Raw genomic sequence first — 17,116 nt, forward strand, 5'->3', positions numbered from 1 at the left:
GCCCAGCCACTCTGCAGCATGTGGGATCTTCCCGGACCGGGGCACGAACCCGTGTCCCCTGCCTCGGCAGGTGGACTCTCAACCACTGTGCCACCAGGGAAGCCCAAGCCCTCTATTATTTATTTCCATAGTTTTAAGCTGGCATTCTTCTGTAAAGAGCTTTCCCTCACTGGAGATGAACTAGAGTCATTCTAAAAAGGCAGTACAAAAATATAATTATTTCCCTTTAATCACCCGTTTTCAGAATAAGATTTTGGTATAATATTTATCTCCAGCACATCCCTGGTGGTGCAGTGGGTTAAGGGTCCACCTGCCAATGCTGGGGACATGGGTTCGGGCCCTGGTCTGGAAAGATCCCACATGCCACGGAGCAACTAAGCCCGTGCACCACAACTACTGAGCCTGTGCTCCAGAGCTTGCGAGCCACAACCACTGAGCCCGTGTGCCACAACTACTGAAGCCTGCGCCTACAGCCCATGCTCCGCAACAAGAGAAGCCACCGCAATGAGAAGCCCACGTTCTGCAATGAAGAGTAGCCCCAGCTTGCCGCAACTAGAGAAAGCCCACGCGCAGCAACAAAGACCCAACGCAGCCAAAATAAATAAATAAACAAATAGATTAATTAATTAAAAAAATTCACCTCCAGCGTTAGCAAATAAATTTAGTTTTTCTCTTCTTGAATATCAATACAGAAACTTATGGATTTTATTTACTAGATGTGTCATCAAGTACACTCATTTTTATGTTCAAATTGTCTCACTTGGCTAATGCCTCTTCCAGCTGACTCCTGTAGCATCTCGATCATCCCATTAGTCTCCGAGCACTTCCTTGCACAGCACAAGATGTCCCAGGCTCATTTTATATTTTCCTCCCCTGGACCTGACATTAGCCACTTCTTCAAGGGTCACTGGTTCCTTTTAATGATATTTAGAAACCAAGCTCTGAATTCTCAGGGTACTCACAGCTACTGGAGTTTCATTGCTTTTAGGCCCTTTGGGTTACAGAAGGAGCATTATACATTTATATTTATACTCACACTGATATTTCCGATTCAAATTGAACAATTCAAATAGAACAAATGGAGTTTTTTCCTTAATTTCTTGGCATTATATTTGTATCTCTTTACTTTCACAATGAAAATCTTAGTTCCTAAGTAATTTACTTATTTATTCAGTTTAAACTAAAATATACATAAAACAGTTTAAAAACTACATATTAGTTTAAGATTTCTTTGCAGTTTTTTTGTTTTATTCTGTTTTGGCTTTAAACTACATCCAACTAAGGAGCCCTGTGTTACTTTCAAAACTCACTTGAAATAATTCTTTCCTCTGTGTAGTTATAGTACCAACTTCATAAAATTAAGTTCGTTTCATGATTTCAAATTTTACAGTTTGCTTTTACCCCTCTGTTTTATTTTTATTTTGGATATGTAACAAATATAAATGTTTCAAAGTTAAAACTACGTAAAAAAGGTACTCAGAAAGGCCTGGCTTTCATTCCTCACCCCCTCACCCCAGATAATCATTTTTATTAGTGTTTGTTTTATCCTTCCACTATTTCTTTTAGCAAAATAAGCAAGTATGTATTTCTAATTTCTTCCTTTATATATTTTGGTCTACACCTTGCTTTTTTCACGTATACCCTAGAAATCACTACACATTAGTACACAGAGACAACTATTGTTTCCTTTTTAAAGCACTGCATGGTATTCCACCCACATGGTATTCCACCCACTGCATGGGTGTTCCAGTTATACAACCAAGCCTCTATTGATAGCCATCTGGGTTGTCTCCAATCTTCTGCTGTTACAAACAGTGCAGCAATGAATAACCCTATGCATGTGTTGTTTACTTGTGGAAGTTTATCTTCAGTGCAGATTTCGAACAGTGGGATTACTGGACTGAAAGTAAATCTGTCTGCTTTCCCCAAACTCAATTATAGGGGTTGTACCATTTTGATACTACTACAAGCAATGCATGAGGCTGCTTATTTCTCTACAATAAAATATTTTCAGACTTTTGATACTACAGGGTAATTTTACTTTGCATTAAATAAATTAGGGTAAGAATCTTCTCATACGTTTATAAGCCATTTTTGTTTTTTTTTCCCTATGCACTGTCTATGTCACATCCATTTTTTTTTTTTTTTTAAATCAGGCTTTCCTCACTCCCTGGTTGTAAGATCGTCCAGCCACGTTTTCTCCTAGTATTGGAAGGTTCTTATTTTTTATATTCAGATTTGGTCCATTTTGAAATGGCAGATTCCAGGGGTAGGAAAAGTATCAGATAAGCCTAAAAAAAATCTCCTGGCACCTGAAGATAAGGAAAGAAAAATGATGGTGACATGTCACAAGGACACAGAAACCAAACTGAAAGGGTTCCTACTGGCTAAATCTGGGACAATTTGAGCAACAAAATAAACGATACAGGGATTTCCCTGGTGGTGCAGTGGTTAAGAATCGGCCTGCCAATGCAGGGGGCACGGGTTCGAGCCCTGGTCTGGGAAGATCCCATACTCCGCGGAGCAACTAAGCCTGTGCGCCACAACTACTGAGCTTGCGCTCTAGAGCCCGCGAGCCACAGCTACTGAGCCCGTGTGTCACAACTACTGAAGCCCGCACACCTAGAGCCTGTGCTCCTCAACAAGAGAAGCCACCTCAACGAGAAGCCCGCACACGTTAACGAAGAGTAGCCCCCGCTCGCTGTAACTAGAGAAAGCCCGCGTGCAGCAACAAAGACCCAATGCAGCCAAAAATAAATAAATAAATAATAAGTTTATAAAAAATAAATGATATGTTATAATCCATAAAATAAGAATCCATGAGAGCAGGACGATGTAAATGAATGAATAAATAAATAAATGGGGAGGAGGGAAAGCTCTTCCTTTCAGTTTAATTCTTAAATGTAGAAGAAATCATAGAATTTAAAAAATCACCATTTGGCAACCAGCACAGTAATTGTTTCAAGCAAGAGTCCTCAACAGATGCTAAAAAAGAGTAAGCGCAAGTAATCATGAACAGATTTTCCCACAAAGATACTTGTCTCAGGTTGGGTTCTCTGGAATCAGGTGCTGAGACAGAGTCTGGGGTGCAAGATGCTCACTAGGGATCAACACGTGTGAAAGGAAGTGGGGGAAGCAGAACTGGGCAGAGGCAGACGTCTCACTACAGTTCAGGCCTATCCAAGCTTCGGCCACAGGCAGGGAGCTCTGAAGAAGTCCCCCCCTTCTCACTCAGCACTGGACGCCACCGCCCAGGAAGGGTGTGACCTTGCGTGAACTGAGTCACACTGAACAAACTGAGAGCTGCCTGCTGGGAGCTGTCTGCTGACTGCACGTGCCACAACTGAGCAAGCCCTTCCTCAAAGAGGGATACGTGTGGGTTGTCTGGTCTACCAGAGTACGTATTAATTACAAGGAAAACTGTACCTTTACAGAATGGAGAAACTTGGCTGATACCAGCTTATGTGGTGACCAAAGTAAACAGTTCCCAGGACAGTGCAATGAATGACACAGCATTACTTCTGTGGTATTCATGCTATAAAATGTATACATGAGGAAACATCAGACATACCTAATTTGAGGGACATTCTACACAAGCAGCCTGTACTCTTCAAAATGTCACAGTCGTGAAACACAAAACAAGCCTGGGGAGCTCTTCCAGATCAAAGGACACTAGAGAGACCTGACAGCTAACTGCAATGTGTGAGCCCGGCCCGGCCTGTGGAGCAGAACAACGGTTTAGTGGGACAACTGGAGAAGTCCCAGTAAGGCTTACAGATTAGAGAGTAGCATTTTATCATGCTAATTTCCTGACCTTGACATCTGTACTCTGATTATATAAGAGAATGTTCTCTGCTATAGACTGAATGTTTGTGTTCCCCCAAAATTCATGTTAAATCCTAAGGCCCAGTGTGATAGTATTTGAAGGTGGGGCCTTTGGGAAGTGATTACATCATGAGAGTGAGGCTCTCATGAATGGGATTAGTGCCCTAATAAGAAAGAGATCCCTCACTCCTTCCATCATGTGATAATACAGTGAAAAGATGGCCATCTATGAACCAAGAAGTGAGCCCTCAGCAGACGCCTGCTGGCACCTTGATCTTAGACTTCCAGTCTCCCTACGTGAGAAATAAATTTCTACTGTTTATAAGCCACCAACATAAGTCTATGGTATTCTGTTAAAGAACCTGAACAGACTAAGACACTCTTGTTTTTAGAACAAACACTGATGTATTTACAGGTAAAGGAACATAAGGTCTGCAACTTACTCTCAAATATTTCAAAGACAGAATGAATAAATGATAAAGCATGTAGCAAATGATAACCTTTAGGGAATATGGGTGAAGGATATATGAAAATTCTTTGTATTATTTTTCACAAGTCTAAAATTATTTTAAAATAAAAAGTGTAAAATATAAGCAAAAAAGTATTTTATCCATTTGTAGTTTATCTTGGAATACAGTGTGAGATATGGACCCAATTTTATCTCTTATCAAATATCTATCCAGTTGTCCCACCTTCTCCTCTCCTCTTTATTCTAAATTTCTATATTTACTGTCTATTTCTGGACATTCTATTCTATTCCATTGGCCAATATGTCTGTCCACACATCATACCATACAACTGGTACACAATTTTTATAACAGATTTTATTTTTTAGAGCAGTTTTAGGTTCATAGCAAAACTGAACAAACAGTAGACAAGAGTTCTTACTTACAGCCCTGCTCTCACAGTTTTAATTACAGCGATTTGTGGTTTAAGATCAGGTGATGTTTTGCACTCTTTATCAATCTTTCAGAGATTTCTTGGTTGCTCTTTCTTGTTTATTTTTCCACGTGACCTTTAGGATCAACTTGTCTAGTGCCAGAAAAAACAAAACAAAAAACCATTTACTGGGACTGGATTTATGCATTAAATTGGGGAGACGAAGTCTTCGTAATGCCGAGTTATTCTATTCATGAACATGAAATACGTAACGTCTTCCCATTTGTTCAAGTCTACTTCTATGTTTTTCAGAAATGCTTTCCTCCTATAGACCTGGCATTTTTCTTGAGTTTCTTAAGTATTTTATCTTTTTGATGTTATTGGAAATGGAGACTTGACTTCTACCATATTTTCAATTATTCATTATTTTATTTATTGTGTACGTATAGAAAGTATTGGGTTTTATTTGCTAATTCTATATCCTGCCATTTTACTCAATTCCTTTTGTTTAGGTGTTCTGTTGTTATTGACTCTCTTGGCTTTTCAACATATACTATCACGTCATCTGCATGTAGAAATAGCTTTCCCTCTTCCTTTCCAGAATCTTATGCTTCTAATTATTCTCTCGATTGAATGTGGTAACTGGTTTTGTCAATACAATGTTATTCAATACATAGCAATGGACACAGTGATACGTATTTACTGCTGGTTTTAGTGGAAATTAAGTATTTTGTGTGTGTGCAATTTTGTTTGAAAGGTATCCGTTTACTCGTATTTTATTATGTTTTTAATCGGGTATGGATGTTGGATTTTTCAAGTATCTTTTTGGCATCTACAGAAATCATGATTTTTCTTCCTAAATGTATTAATATGATGACTCAAGTAACAAAAGTAGAAGGAATTAGTTATTACCCTTTACATCCACTGCTAACACCATTTCCTTCAGAGGCACAAGTCCCTTCAGTTCTGATCGCTTACCACCCCCAACACCACTAATGGAGCTTTGTTCCCAAAGGTCAACAACTGTCTTAGTCTAAAAGGATTTAAATAGATGTTTCATGAAAAAGAATTCTACGGCAAAAAAGAATTTAGAAAACTACTGGATTAAACAAATTTACATAGTTACAGCAGGGCTTCTTAAAATGTGTAATGTGCAAATTAGCACTGTGAAAATAACGATAGAGACCATTATATAAAGTCCAAATGAATCTGACAATGTGCATTTATACATTTTTGAATCCACAGTGTCAAATACAGTACCTGGAACACTAAACAGTCCATGTTTGTTACATTACTAAAATAACATAGAGATTTTTTTTTCTTAAACAAAATTCACATTTTATTTAGGTTGAAATAAGCATAGGGATGTTTTTAAGGTCAGGAGAGTATCTGTATTTGAAATTGTGGGTTATCTACTCTGTGAATACATTCCAATTCTCCCTCTTGTACTAGGACGGGAAGTGGCAGAAACACAATCAGTTCACTCATTCAATGAATCTATTGAGTACACATTACACAGGACCTGTTTTAGGTTCTGGAAATAAAGCAGTGAACACACTTATCAGGAGAGAAACGCAAACAACTACATGTCAAGAATTAATAAGTGCTATGAGGAACCACAAAGCAGGGTAAGGAGAAAGTGAAAGAGGAAGTACTTATTTTATATAGGGTAGTCAGGAAAGCCTCTTTGATGGGGGAATGTCTCAACAGAAATCTAGATGAAGTGAGAGAGCTAGGCTTGTGGAAATCCGGGAGGAAAGCATGCCAGGCAGAAGGAAGAGTAAGTACAAAGGTTCTCAGGTGGGACCACGCAAGGCCTGAGATGTAAGGAGGGCTGGCTGGCTGAAGCAGAATGAGTGAAGGAAGAGATGAGTCAGAAGCAGGGGCGGGCCAAGGCACTAAGGGCCTCACAGGCTCCGGAAAGAGCTCTGGATTTCATTAAGAGCAAAGGAGGAAGCCACTGGAGCATGCAGAGGACTAAGGACCTTGACTTCGACTTTAAAAGATTCACGCTGGCTTTTTGGAGGGTGGGGGAAGAGCGGACCGTCAGGAGGCCAGGGCACGTGTGTACATGATGTGTGCCGCAGCCACGCCGCCACACCTCCTTTCTTAACGCTGACACCACTGTTAACATTTTGGTGTGCTGGTATTATTTCCTTCAGGTGCTGATGACATCCTTTCCGTGCAAGTAGTTTAAAAGGCTTCCCTGAGGACTTCACATTTAATAAGCTCATGTTCAGTCAGTATGTTAATAATCACTGTCCCTCCTATGAGTCCAGCTGGGTGGGCCACAGTTCACATTAGTGAGTATAACGCAGCACCGGGAAGAGTGAAAGAACAGAGAGAAGAGATATGTTTTAAAAACAATTAAAAGAAATCCTTATCATCAAGACTTACGGATCTCTGTCTTAGAGAAATCGCTTCTTCATAAAACCGTAATCCCCATTATTTGTGACTATTTCAGTTACTTAAGTGTAGGTGCCCATCTGCTCAAGAAGATGTGCTGCATGTCTCAGCAGTATGTAAATCTGTGTAGCTTATCTGCTCCCAGGAATAGCAGCAGGTACTAATCTTCTTAAAGTCCCACGTGATGATGGTGTGGCGAGCTCCCCCCTTTGACAACAGGTCTCCCACATGCACACTACTGACACTATCACAAGCTCATAGCAAAACAGGAACCCACTTTTACAACAGGATCTTCAAATGCAGCCAGTTTTTTAAAAAGTGTGAGAATGTGCTCCTTCACTCACTTAAGACTGTGTGTGGGCATGGGGGGAACACAGCTCTAAGAATTAAAAAAAACACTTCCTGCCGAAAAAGGGAAGGCAAGAAAAAGTATGCTCGAGGCTATTTACATCTCTCCCCACCCCCAGTAACATTTGAAAGCTTACCCTGCTAAGAACCTTACGTGATTCTGTAAGACAGGCATTACCCCGTTTTATACCATAGGGACAAATTCAGAGAGGCTAAATGAGTTATTAAGATCATTCAACAAGTAAAAAGGTACAGCAGGGAGGCCAGCGTGGCAGCTGCAGAACAACTAAAAGAGTGGAAAGGAAATTACGTCAGAGACGTAATGAGGGGAAGAGGCCACGGTAAGGACGTTAAGAGCTCCACTGAACAAGACAGGAGGCCAGCCAAGGTTTTCACTAGAGTGACAAACCTGGTGTTAGTTTTAAAGGGATCATTCTGGCTGCTTTGTGGAAGATAGGGTACAGGTGGGAAGATCGGGGTGAAATGAGGAGGAAGAGACAAGACATAAGGGTGCTACAATAAAATAAGTGATATGGGCTTCCCTGGTGGCGCAGTGGTTGAGAGTCCGCCTGCCGATGCAGGGGACATGGGTTCGTGCCCCGGTCCGGGAAGATCCCACATGCCGCGGAGCGGCTGGGCCCGTGAGCCATGGCCGCTGAGCCTGTGCGTCCGGAGCCTGTGCTCCACGGCGGGAGAGGCCACAACAGTGAGAGGCCCGCGTACCGCAAAAAAAAATTAAAAAATAAAGTGATAATGTGGCATAACAAACCAGCTCAAACTTAGTGACTTTATTATCATTTCTTCTCTGGCCGCACAGCACATCATGCAGGATCGTAGCTCCCCAACCAGGGGTTGAACCTGCACCCCCTGCAGTAGAAGTGTGGAATCTTAACCACTGGACCACCAGGGAAATCCCCCAACCTTAGTGACTTTAAACAACCACCGTTTATTATTTCCTACGATCGCGTGGGTCAGCAGTTCAGGCTGTGATCTGCTGGGCTGTTTTTCTACTATAGCTGCAGTCAACAGGCAGCTAGACTGGGGCAGGAGCTCATCCACACCTCAGGCACTTTGGTGCTTAACTCATCTTGCCTTGGCCTCTCTCTCCATGTGGTCCAGCCTGAACGGTGACCAGAACGTTCCAGAAGAGTTAACATGAAAGACGCATGCTGTTTTGAGCCTAGGCTCCAGATCTCACACATCACCCCCACCACGTTCTATTAGTCAAAAAAGTACAAACCCAGCCCGGATTCACTGGGTGCGTAAACAGACTCCACCTCTTGGGAGGAAGTAGAAATTATTGTGGCCACGTTTTTCAACCTACTACACACGACAGAGACCATGGTGGCTTGAAGAAATATAGCTGCAATGGTGGTGGTGAGAAGCAACTGGATTTTGGTACACTTAATGACAGGATTTGCTGGTTAACGGGATGTAAAATGACTTTTCAACCAGGGAACTGAAAGGATGAAACTGCCATTTACTGAGCTAAGATAGGAGGCGCAGTTCAGCAAAGAGAAAAAAACTCAAAGGAGCTTTGTTTTGGACAATAAGTCTGAGATGCCTCTAAGCTATATGAGCAGAGAAGTCAAGTAAACAGACATTAGAGGCTGGAGTTTAGCATGTGACGTCTTCTTTGCCACAAAGTGGAAGTGACCAGCAGAGAAAAAAAGTTTTATCCATGTGACTAGGGCATAATGTTGTTCTTCCAAATAGTCTAACCTGGTTTCTAAGTTGTCCAGCACCTCTTCCATCTTCCTTGACTTATAAGAAAGCACTAAAGGCCCAAAGAAGGTTCAGTTTATACGGAAGAAAATATAAAAGCTCTTTTTGTTCGTTTGGGCTTGGGATTTTTGGGGTATTATCTTCAGAGTTCTCTCAGACCAATCTGCTTTCTAGTATCAACAGAAAATGCTACCAGATTAAATCACTAGCAGTCATAAGGAAAAAAAAATTGTTCTTCAAAAAAAGAAAAGAAAAAGGCCAGGATAATGAAGAATGCAAATAATGAAGTTTGCAGAACACTATAGCTTTCTTTTTTTTTTTTTAACAATAGCTTTCAAAAGGCAAGTTATATAGAAAAGTATTACACTCCAGCTCTAAAAACAGATATGAAATAACAAAATTAAAACATTTTAAAAAACACTCTAATTCATGTCATTCCTATAATTATGTCCTCTATTGAGGATGAGATTTAGGGAGCCAGATTTTTTCAAAACAGTATCATCATAATTTCAAAGAATCATTGTTTCAAAATCCAAAACAGAGACTGCAGAACCAATAAACAATATCATGTAGCCTTTAACCCCAAAGAATGTTGAAATATATGTTGGTAATTATAATTTAATTGTTATCGTGGATGTTTGTTCAACATATTCAAAAATGATTCAAGTGAGTTTATAGGAGTATGATTCCATTTGATTCAACACGTATTTATTGAAAGTCTACTAGTAACTAGATTCTCTAGTGGATACAAAGATGAACAGGACCCAACCATACTATAAATCTTAAAAGCAGGATTTTTTAAATACTTAAACGTAATAAAGTGTATGGTTTTTATTTATATTCTAATTCAATGCACAAGTGATCTGTGGATGCTTACTAGAAATATATTCTTAAATAAAACTGCATTTTAGAAACAGAAAAATACAAATTAGAATGTGAAGTAGAGAATAAAGGGAGAAATACTGATATATGCTACAATACAGATGAACCTCCAAAACATGTGAAAGACACCAGGCACAAAAGACCACTTACTGTTGGACTTCATTTATATGAGATGTCCAGAAAAGGCATGCAGAGACAAAGCGTTGATTAGTGCTGCCTGCCACTGGGGATGGGAACAGGAATTAACCACAAATGGTCACAAGGGATCTGACTGGGGTGATAAAAAATGTTCTAAAAATGGATGGTCGTAATGACTGCGTAACTTGGTTAAGTTTTCTAAAAATCACTACAAACAAATAAATTTTATGGTATGTAAATTATACCTCGATAAAGTTGCTTTTTGAAAAAAAGGCAAAATAAAAACTTTTACAGACATACACAAGCAGAAGTAACTTATCACCAACTGACCTGCATTACAATAAATGTTAAAGAAAGCCCTCAGGCAGAAGAAAATGACACCAGTTGGAAATACAGATTTATAAAAAAGAATGAAGTATACCAGAAATGATAACTACATAGGTAAACATATAAGATTTGCTTACTTATTTAAATATTTTTAAAAGATAATAAACTGTCTAAACAAAATAACAGCAATATAGTGTTAGTTTCATAGCATATAAAATGCTAACAGCACAAAGCCTACGAGGGAAGAAATGGAAGAGCGCTTTTACAGGGTGCTGTGTGTGAACTGGTGTATCAACGGAAGGTGGAGTATGATAAATTAAATATGTATGCTATAAACCTTCAAGCAATGACTAAAGTAAGAGTTACAGCTAATAAGCCAACAAAAGAGAGAAAACAGAATCATACAAAATCATTTAAAATCTTTTGAAAATTGATTAATTCAAAAGAAGGCAGGACGAGGAGGAAAAGGGAAAAAAGAACAGACAGGACAGATTTTTTAAAAAGCAAATGATAAGACTTAAAGTTACCCATATCAACAATCACGTTAAATGCAAATGGTCAAAACAGGCCAATTAAAAGGCAGAGGTGGTACAGCACGGTGATATCGCTGTATTTGAGAGCTGCTGAGAGAGTAAATTTTAAAAGTTTGCATCACAAGGAAAGAACTCTGTAACTTTGTGTGGTGATGGATGCTAACTAATCTTGTGGTGATCATTTTGCAATACATGCATATATTGACTCATTATGCTGGACACCTGAAATGAATGTTATATGTCAATTAAAGCTCAATTTAAAACAAGAAAAGAAAGGGCAGATATTTTCAGACTGGATTAAAAAAGCAAGACCCAACTATATGCTGCTTACAAGAAATGCATTTTAAATATAAAAATTAAACAGGTGAAAGTAAAAGGACATACCATGCTAATGCTAATCAAAAGAAAGATTAGTGGACATGTTAATATCTGCTAAAGTAGATTTCAAAGCGAACAATATCACCAGGGATAAGAAAGTCACTTCATAATGATAAAGGGTCAATTCATGAAGAGGACACAACAATCCTAAACATTTTATGTACCTAATTACGGAGCTGCAAAATACATGAAGCAAAAGCTGAGAGAACTACTAGGAGGAAGAGACAAACCCAATTATTGTTATACCTCTCTGAGCAATTAATTGATAGAACAAATAGAAAATCAGCAAGAACACAGAAGATTCAAACACTATCAACCAACCTGCCTTAACTGACATTTATGCAGCATTATGACGTAACAGAACACCCAACAACAAACAACAAAATACACTGCTGAATACAGAATACATTTTTCTCAAATGCACGTGGGACGCTTCAAAGACAGACCACATTCTGGGCCATAAAACAAGCCTGAATATATTTTAAAGGACAAGTCATAAAGGTATGTTCTCTGACCACACGGAATTACATTTGAAATCAGTAACAAAAAGAGATCTGAAAAATCCCCAAGTAACTGCAAACTACATAGCATACTTATAAAATAACCTATGGGTCAAAGGTGAAATGAAAAATGAAATTAGAAAATAATTTTAACTGAATTTAAATGAAAATACAATACATCAACATTCATGGGATGTGAATAAAGCAGTATTTGGGGTAGATATGTAGGAGTAAACACTTAAAAAAGGGCTCAAATCAATTAGTTCAATTTGCATATTGAGACACTAGAGAAAGAGCAAGTTAATCCCAAAGTAAACGAGAAAGGGAAATAATATGACAAGAAATCAGTGAAACAGAAAACAGAAACAATAGAGAAAAATAAGTGAAATCAAAAGCTGGTTCTTTTGAAATCAATAAAATACACTGGAGTCAACTGTGTCAAGACAGTGTGCTCAATGTTGATGTTTAAGCTATTTATCTTGTCTCTGTCTAAATCTGAAGAAACTACGCAGGAGACATAGGAATTATTAGATACATAGATTCAGAGGTTACCGTTCTATCCCACATATCCTCTGAAAAAAGATAAAAGGCATATCCATCCTTGGACAAACCATACAGATCTTCCAAGTAACAGTTTTCTCAGAAGTAAAATAAAGGGATTGAATTAGATCATCTCTAAAATCTCTTCAAGGTCTCAGATCATCTAAATGCCAAATAAGAGGTACACATCTACTACTAACAGCTCCCAACGACCTGATAAAATCCTAGGAAACTGTACTAGCACGTTCGCCAACAATAACCAGCTTGACCAAGCTGGAAAAGTTGGTCAATCCACCCATAACTAAACTCATATGTCTGAATATTAGCCTTGAGGAAAAAAATGAAGGATTTCAGTTTAATTTAAAATCAAGGGGGCTTCCCTGGTGGCACAGTGGTTGAAAATCCGCCCGCCAATGCAGGGGACACGGGTTCGAGCCCTGGTCCGGGAAGATCCCACATGCTGCGGAGCAACTAAGCCCATGTGCCACAACTACTGAGCCTGTGCTCTAGAGCCCGCAAGCCACAACTACTGAGCCCGCGAGCCACAACTACTGAGCCTGCATGCTGCAACTACTGAAGCCCGTGTGCCTGGAGCCCGTGCTCCGCAACAAGAAAAGCCACCACAATGAGAAGCCTGCGCACTGCAACGAAGAGTAGCCCCTGCTCGCCACAATTAGAGAAAGCCCGTAAGCAGCGATGAAGACGCAACACAGCCAAAAATAAATAAATAAATAAAATTTTAAAAAATAAAAATAAAATAAAAAATAAAAAAATAAAATCAAGGACCAATATTACTAATTACTCCATCGTTACTTCTCCGCTTTTCACCCCGTGAGATGGCCATCTCAGATGCATTACTTCTTACTCAACTTCATCCTCAATATTACTCCTACCAGTAATAGGAGTTGCTGATTATATATATTTCTTCGTGTATGTGTATATATGTGTGTATGTGTATGGAATTACAGAATTAAGAAGTTATAGAGGCTAGGCTGGAACAAGGGCCTCTCATAAACAATTTATTTTTTCAAATGTCCTACAGTGGGCCATGCATTTTTACCATCTGAGATATTTAGGAACCTTCAGCTACTACCTTTCAGGAAAAAATTACCTTATATAAATAATTATAGATAAGACTGAAATCTGCCCTGAGTGTCCAGATCTGGATAATCAAGTCCACTACTCTTGCACAGTAGTTAAATATAGAAGCATGGACCCTGGAGCCAAACCACTTGAGTTCCAATTCTGATTATGCCATTTACTAGTTGTATGACCCTGCACAAATCACTTAACTTTTTTTATTATGAGAATTAAATAAATTAACATATCTAAAGATACAATTATCATTCTCTCCCATCTAATATGATAAAGAACACCAGAAACAGAGAAAATTCTGTAAAAATTATTGAAACAGCACTTTAAATAAAACTCACACTTCACTCAGTTTAAAGCTCCTATAAAGTTATACATTGATACATCTCAGTATGATGGTCTGTGCTTATACAAAAATAAATTATACATGAGTAGCATAAAGGACAGTTTTAATGTGAGAATGAATGAGCTTTTACGCTCCACCATGTAGGCCAGTGACACTGCACAGCTCCCAAACGCTCCCTAGTTAAAGTCTGATAACTTAGAAACAGTAAACGCAGTCCCTATGTAAGACCTGTCACCACTGAGTATTTCAAAATTCTGCCAAGCATTTGGGCCTTAACTGTTGCAGAATGTCTTAACTTAATGAAATCCTGGGGGTGTGATCTCTAAATGACGGGCCTAAAGCCTAACTGATCTCCTAAGAGGGCAACCACTTAGCTCTGCCCCAATTCCCCATCGTGGACGGAACAATTACAGTTCCAGTGACCCTCTTGGCTCACGAAAAGTTATATGCAGAGTGGAAAGATGTGGGTCATAGCCCTGTAGCCACTCAACAGCTGTGTGACCGACCAAAGGACCAGTCTCTTTCCCTTCATCTGTAGAGACACCTATGCTCAGAGGCATGAAAGGGGTAAAGGGGAGAACGATGGAATGTTCCCCCCTACTAGCACATGCACGTTCCTTTCCCTTCATGTTTTCTTTTTTTTTTAAGAATTGTTTTTTTTTGATGTGGACCATTTTTTTTTTTAATAAATTTATTTATTTTTGGCTGCGTTGGGTCTTCGTTGCTGCGCACAGGCTTTCTCTAGTTGTGGCGAGCGGGGTTACTCTTCGTTGCAATGTACGGGCTTCTCATTGTGGTGGCTTCTCCTGTTGTGGAGCACGGGCTCTAGGCGCACAGGCTTCAGTAGTTGTGGCACGTGGGCTCAGTAGTTGTGGCTCACAGGCTCTAGAGCACAGGCTCAGCAGTTGTGGGCACAGGCTTAGCTGCTCCGCAGCATGTGGGATCTTCCTGGACCAGGGCTCGAACCTGTGTCTCCTGCATTGGCAGCCAGATTCCTAACCACTGCACCACCAGGGAAGCCCTGATGTGGACCATTTTTAAAGTGTTTATTGAATTTGTTACAATATTGCTTCTGTTTCGGTTTTTTGGCTGCAAGGCATGTGGGATCTCAATCCCAGCTCCCCGACCAGGGATGGAACTCGCACCCCCTGTATTGGAAGGCGAAGTCTTAACCACTGGACCGCCAGGAAAGTCCCTCCCTTCGTGTTTGATGTCACCTTTTGATATGTATGATAACCATCTACAGGTTAAACGTGCAGTTTCAACATAAACGCACATTTTCAAGTAAAGCTTCACAACCTTTACTTTAAAACCACTATGGAATTAGAAGAGGGAGGGAATAATCTCTGCCAGAAATAAGATTGGTGGAATAAATCTTATTCCCACTTCAGAGTAAATAGGTATGGGACTTCCCTGGCAGTCCAGTGGTTAGGACTCCGGGCTTCCACTTCGGAGGGCACGGCTTCCATCCCTGGTGGAGGAACTAAGATCCCGCAAGCCAGAGGGGTGCGGTCAAAAAAAGAAGGTAAAGTATCATCACCAAGCTGTTGAGGGTCCCATGATCATGATCACCTTCTGGAAGTAGCTTTAAGAAATACCTAAATCTGGTCAATTTTAATTGATGCAAACATTTTGGGCAAACATTTTGGTATCCAAAAGGATGAAACTAAACAATCCCATGCAACAGATGAACTCCATTATTATTTGGAAACGTATTCCACAACTAATTTATTCTGGATCTACTTGCAGGGATAGTTTCCCTGAAAATTAAATGTTTTATAGGTACAAAATAACTTTCTCAAACGTGGATATTTTCATTTAAAAACCTATCCTCAAAACTTCTGAGCCAAAGCAGTCTCTTTCACGTGCAGAACTCGGTTTTAACCAAGTACTTATTCGCGAGCTGTACCAGCGCAGGGCCCTGACCCAAGGGTCCCGATTCTGCCCTTCCAAGTAGAGTGGGTGGTGCCACTTCTTCCCATTCAGACAATTAGCATCTACCTCCTGTGCCTTTTCTCCGCTTAACGTATACACTGCTGGGCCCTTCAGAAAACTGCAGACTCGGCGTAGACCCAGACGAGATCACTCTGGGGGACCAAGGCACCGGGTTTACCGACAGCACGGACCGACACGAGCGGCAGACACGCCGAGCGACGCGGAGGAGGCCGGCGGGTCCGGGGAGCGGCGGCTGGACCACGGCCCCGGCGTGGGCGCTCCGCGGCGACCCTCCGCCCGCGCTCAGGGCCCAGGGCCGAGGAGAACGCCCTCGGAACCCAGGTGGAGGGAACGTCAACTCCGCAAACAGCCGGGACACAGAGGCCGGGCCCGGCGGCCGCCGCTCCCTCGCCTCAGAAGCACATTGTGTCTAAGAGGTTGGACGCCGACCCGAAACACACGGGCTGAACCGGGCCCCGCGGCCGGGCTCGGGCGTACACACGCGAGCGCGGGGGAGCGCCCTGCCCACCGAGCGCGCCTGCCCGGCGCCGGAGGCCGCGCCGAGGGGCCTCACCCCGCCCCGCCCGGTACTCACACACGCACAGCTCCACCACGTACGCGTAGTAGGACCACACGACCACGAAGGTGATGAAGAGCACCGGCACCCAGCCCACGGTGCGCTGGCAGCAGCGCCAGAACGTGCAGGGCGCCATGTTCCGCCGGCTGCCTCGGCACCCAGCTCCCCGGGGTGGCGGGGCACGCCAGACCCCCGGCGGCGGCGACGGCGGCGGCGGCGGCAACAGCAGCAGCAGCGTCTACTCGGGCACTCCCCGCGGCTCGGCGCCCCGCCCCCGCGTCCGCCCCGTCCCCTCCCCGACCCGCGTCGCGCCCGCGCCGGGCCCCGCCCCCGCCGCATTGCGTCCGCTTCCACCGCCGCCGGGGGCGGGGGTCTCCGTGCCGTGGGGGCGGGGCATGAATGGGCGTGGCCTGCTGGGCGGGCGGCGGAAGGGGCGGGGTAGCGGGCGGCGGAAGTGAGCGGAGGGAGCGTGCAGGCGCAGTGCGCAGCGCCTCCTGGCGGCCGGCGAGGGCGTGGCGCGGCTCTGGCTGACTGAGGCTCCCGGGGGGAGGCTCCCCGCGGGGCGACCGCGCCCACCCGAGCTGTGGCCTCAGGGGCCCCATGTGCGTCTCCTTTGGGACCCCCGCCCTTTCAAATAATTTGCTTGTGTTTCGGGCGGAAGCCCTCCGTTTTCGGAGATGGAAAT

The 17,116-nt window shown here is 42.1% G+C and overlaps 1 protein-coding gene across 2 annotated transcripts in view; it reads right to left on the reverse strand.

The window, feature by feature from the left end:
* Positions 1–16,579, reverse strand: part of ZDHHC20 (zDHHC palmitoyltransferase 20) — a 68,203-nt gene extending 51,624 nt beyond the window's left edge. For both annotated transcript variants that reach the window (XM_082859176.1, XM_082859177.1), the window contains exon 1: positions 16,450–16,579. In XM_082859176.1, the coding sequence (XP_082715302.1) occupies positions 16,450–16,567 (118 nt within the window). In that variant the 5' untranslated portion in view covers positions 16,568–16,579. The remainder of the gene's footprint in view (positions 1–16,449) is intronic.
* Positions 16,580–17,116: the final 537 nt, after the last annotated feature.

The sequence above is a fragment of the Leucopleurus acutus genome (assembly GCF_964270905.1).
Source record: "Leucopleurus acutus genome assembly, chromosome: 18".
Classification (NCBI taxonomy): domain Eukaryota; kingdom Metazoa; phylum Chordata; class Mammalia; order Artiodactyla; family Delphinidae; genus Leucopleurus; species Leucopleurus acutus.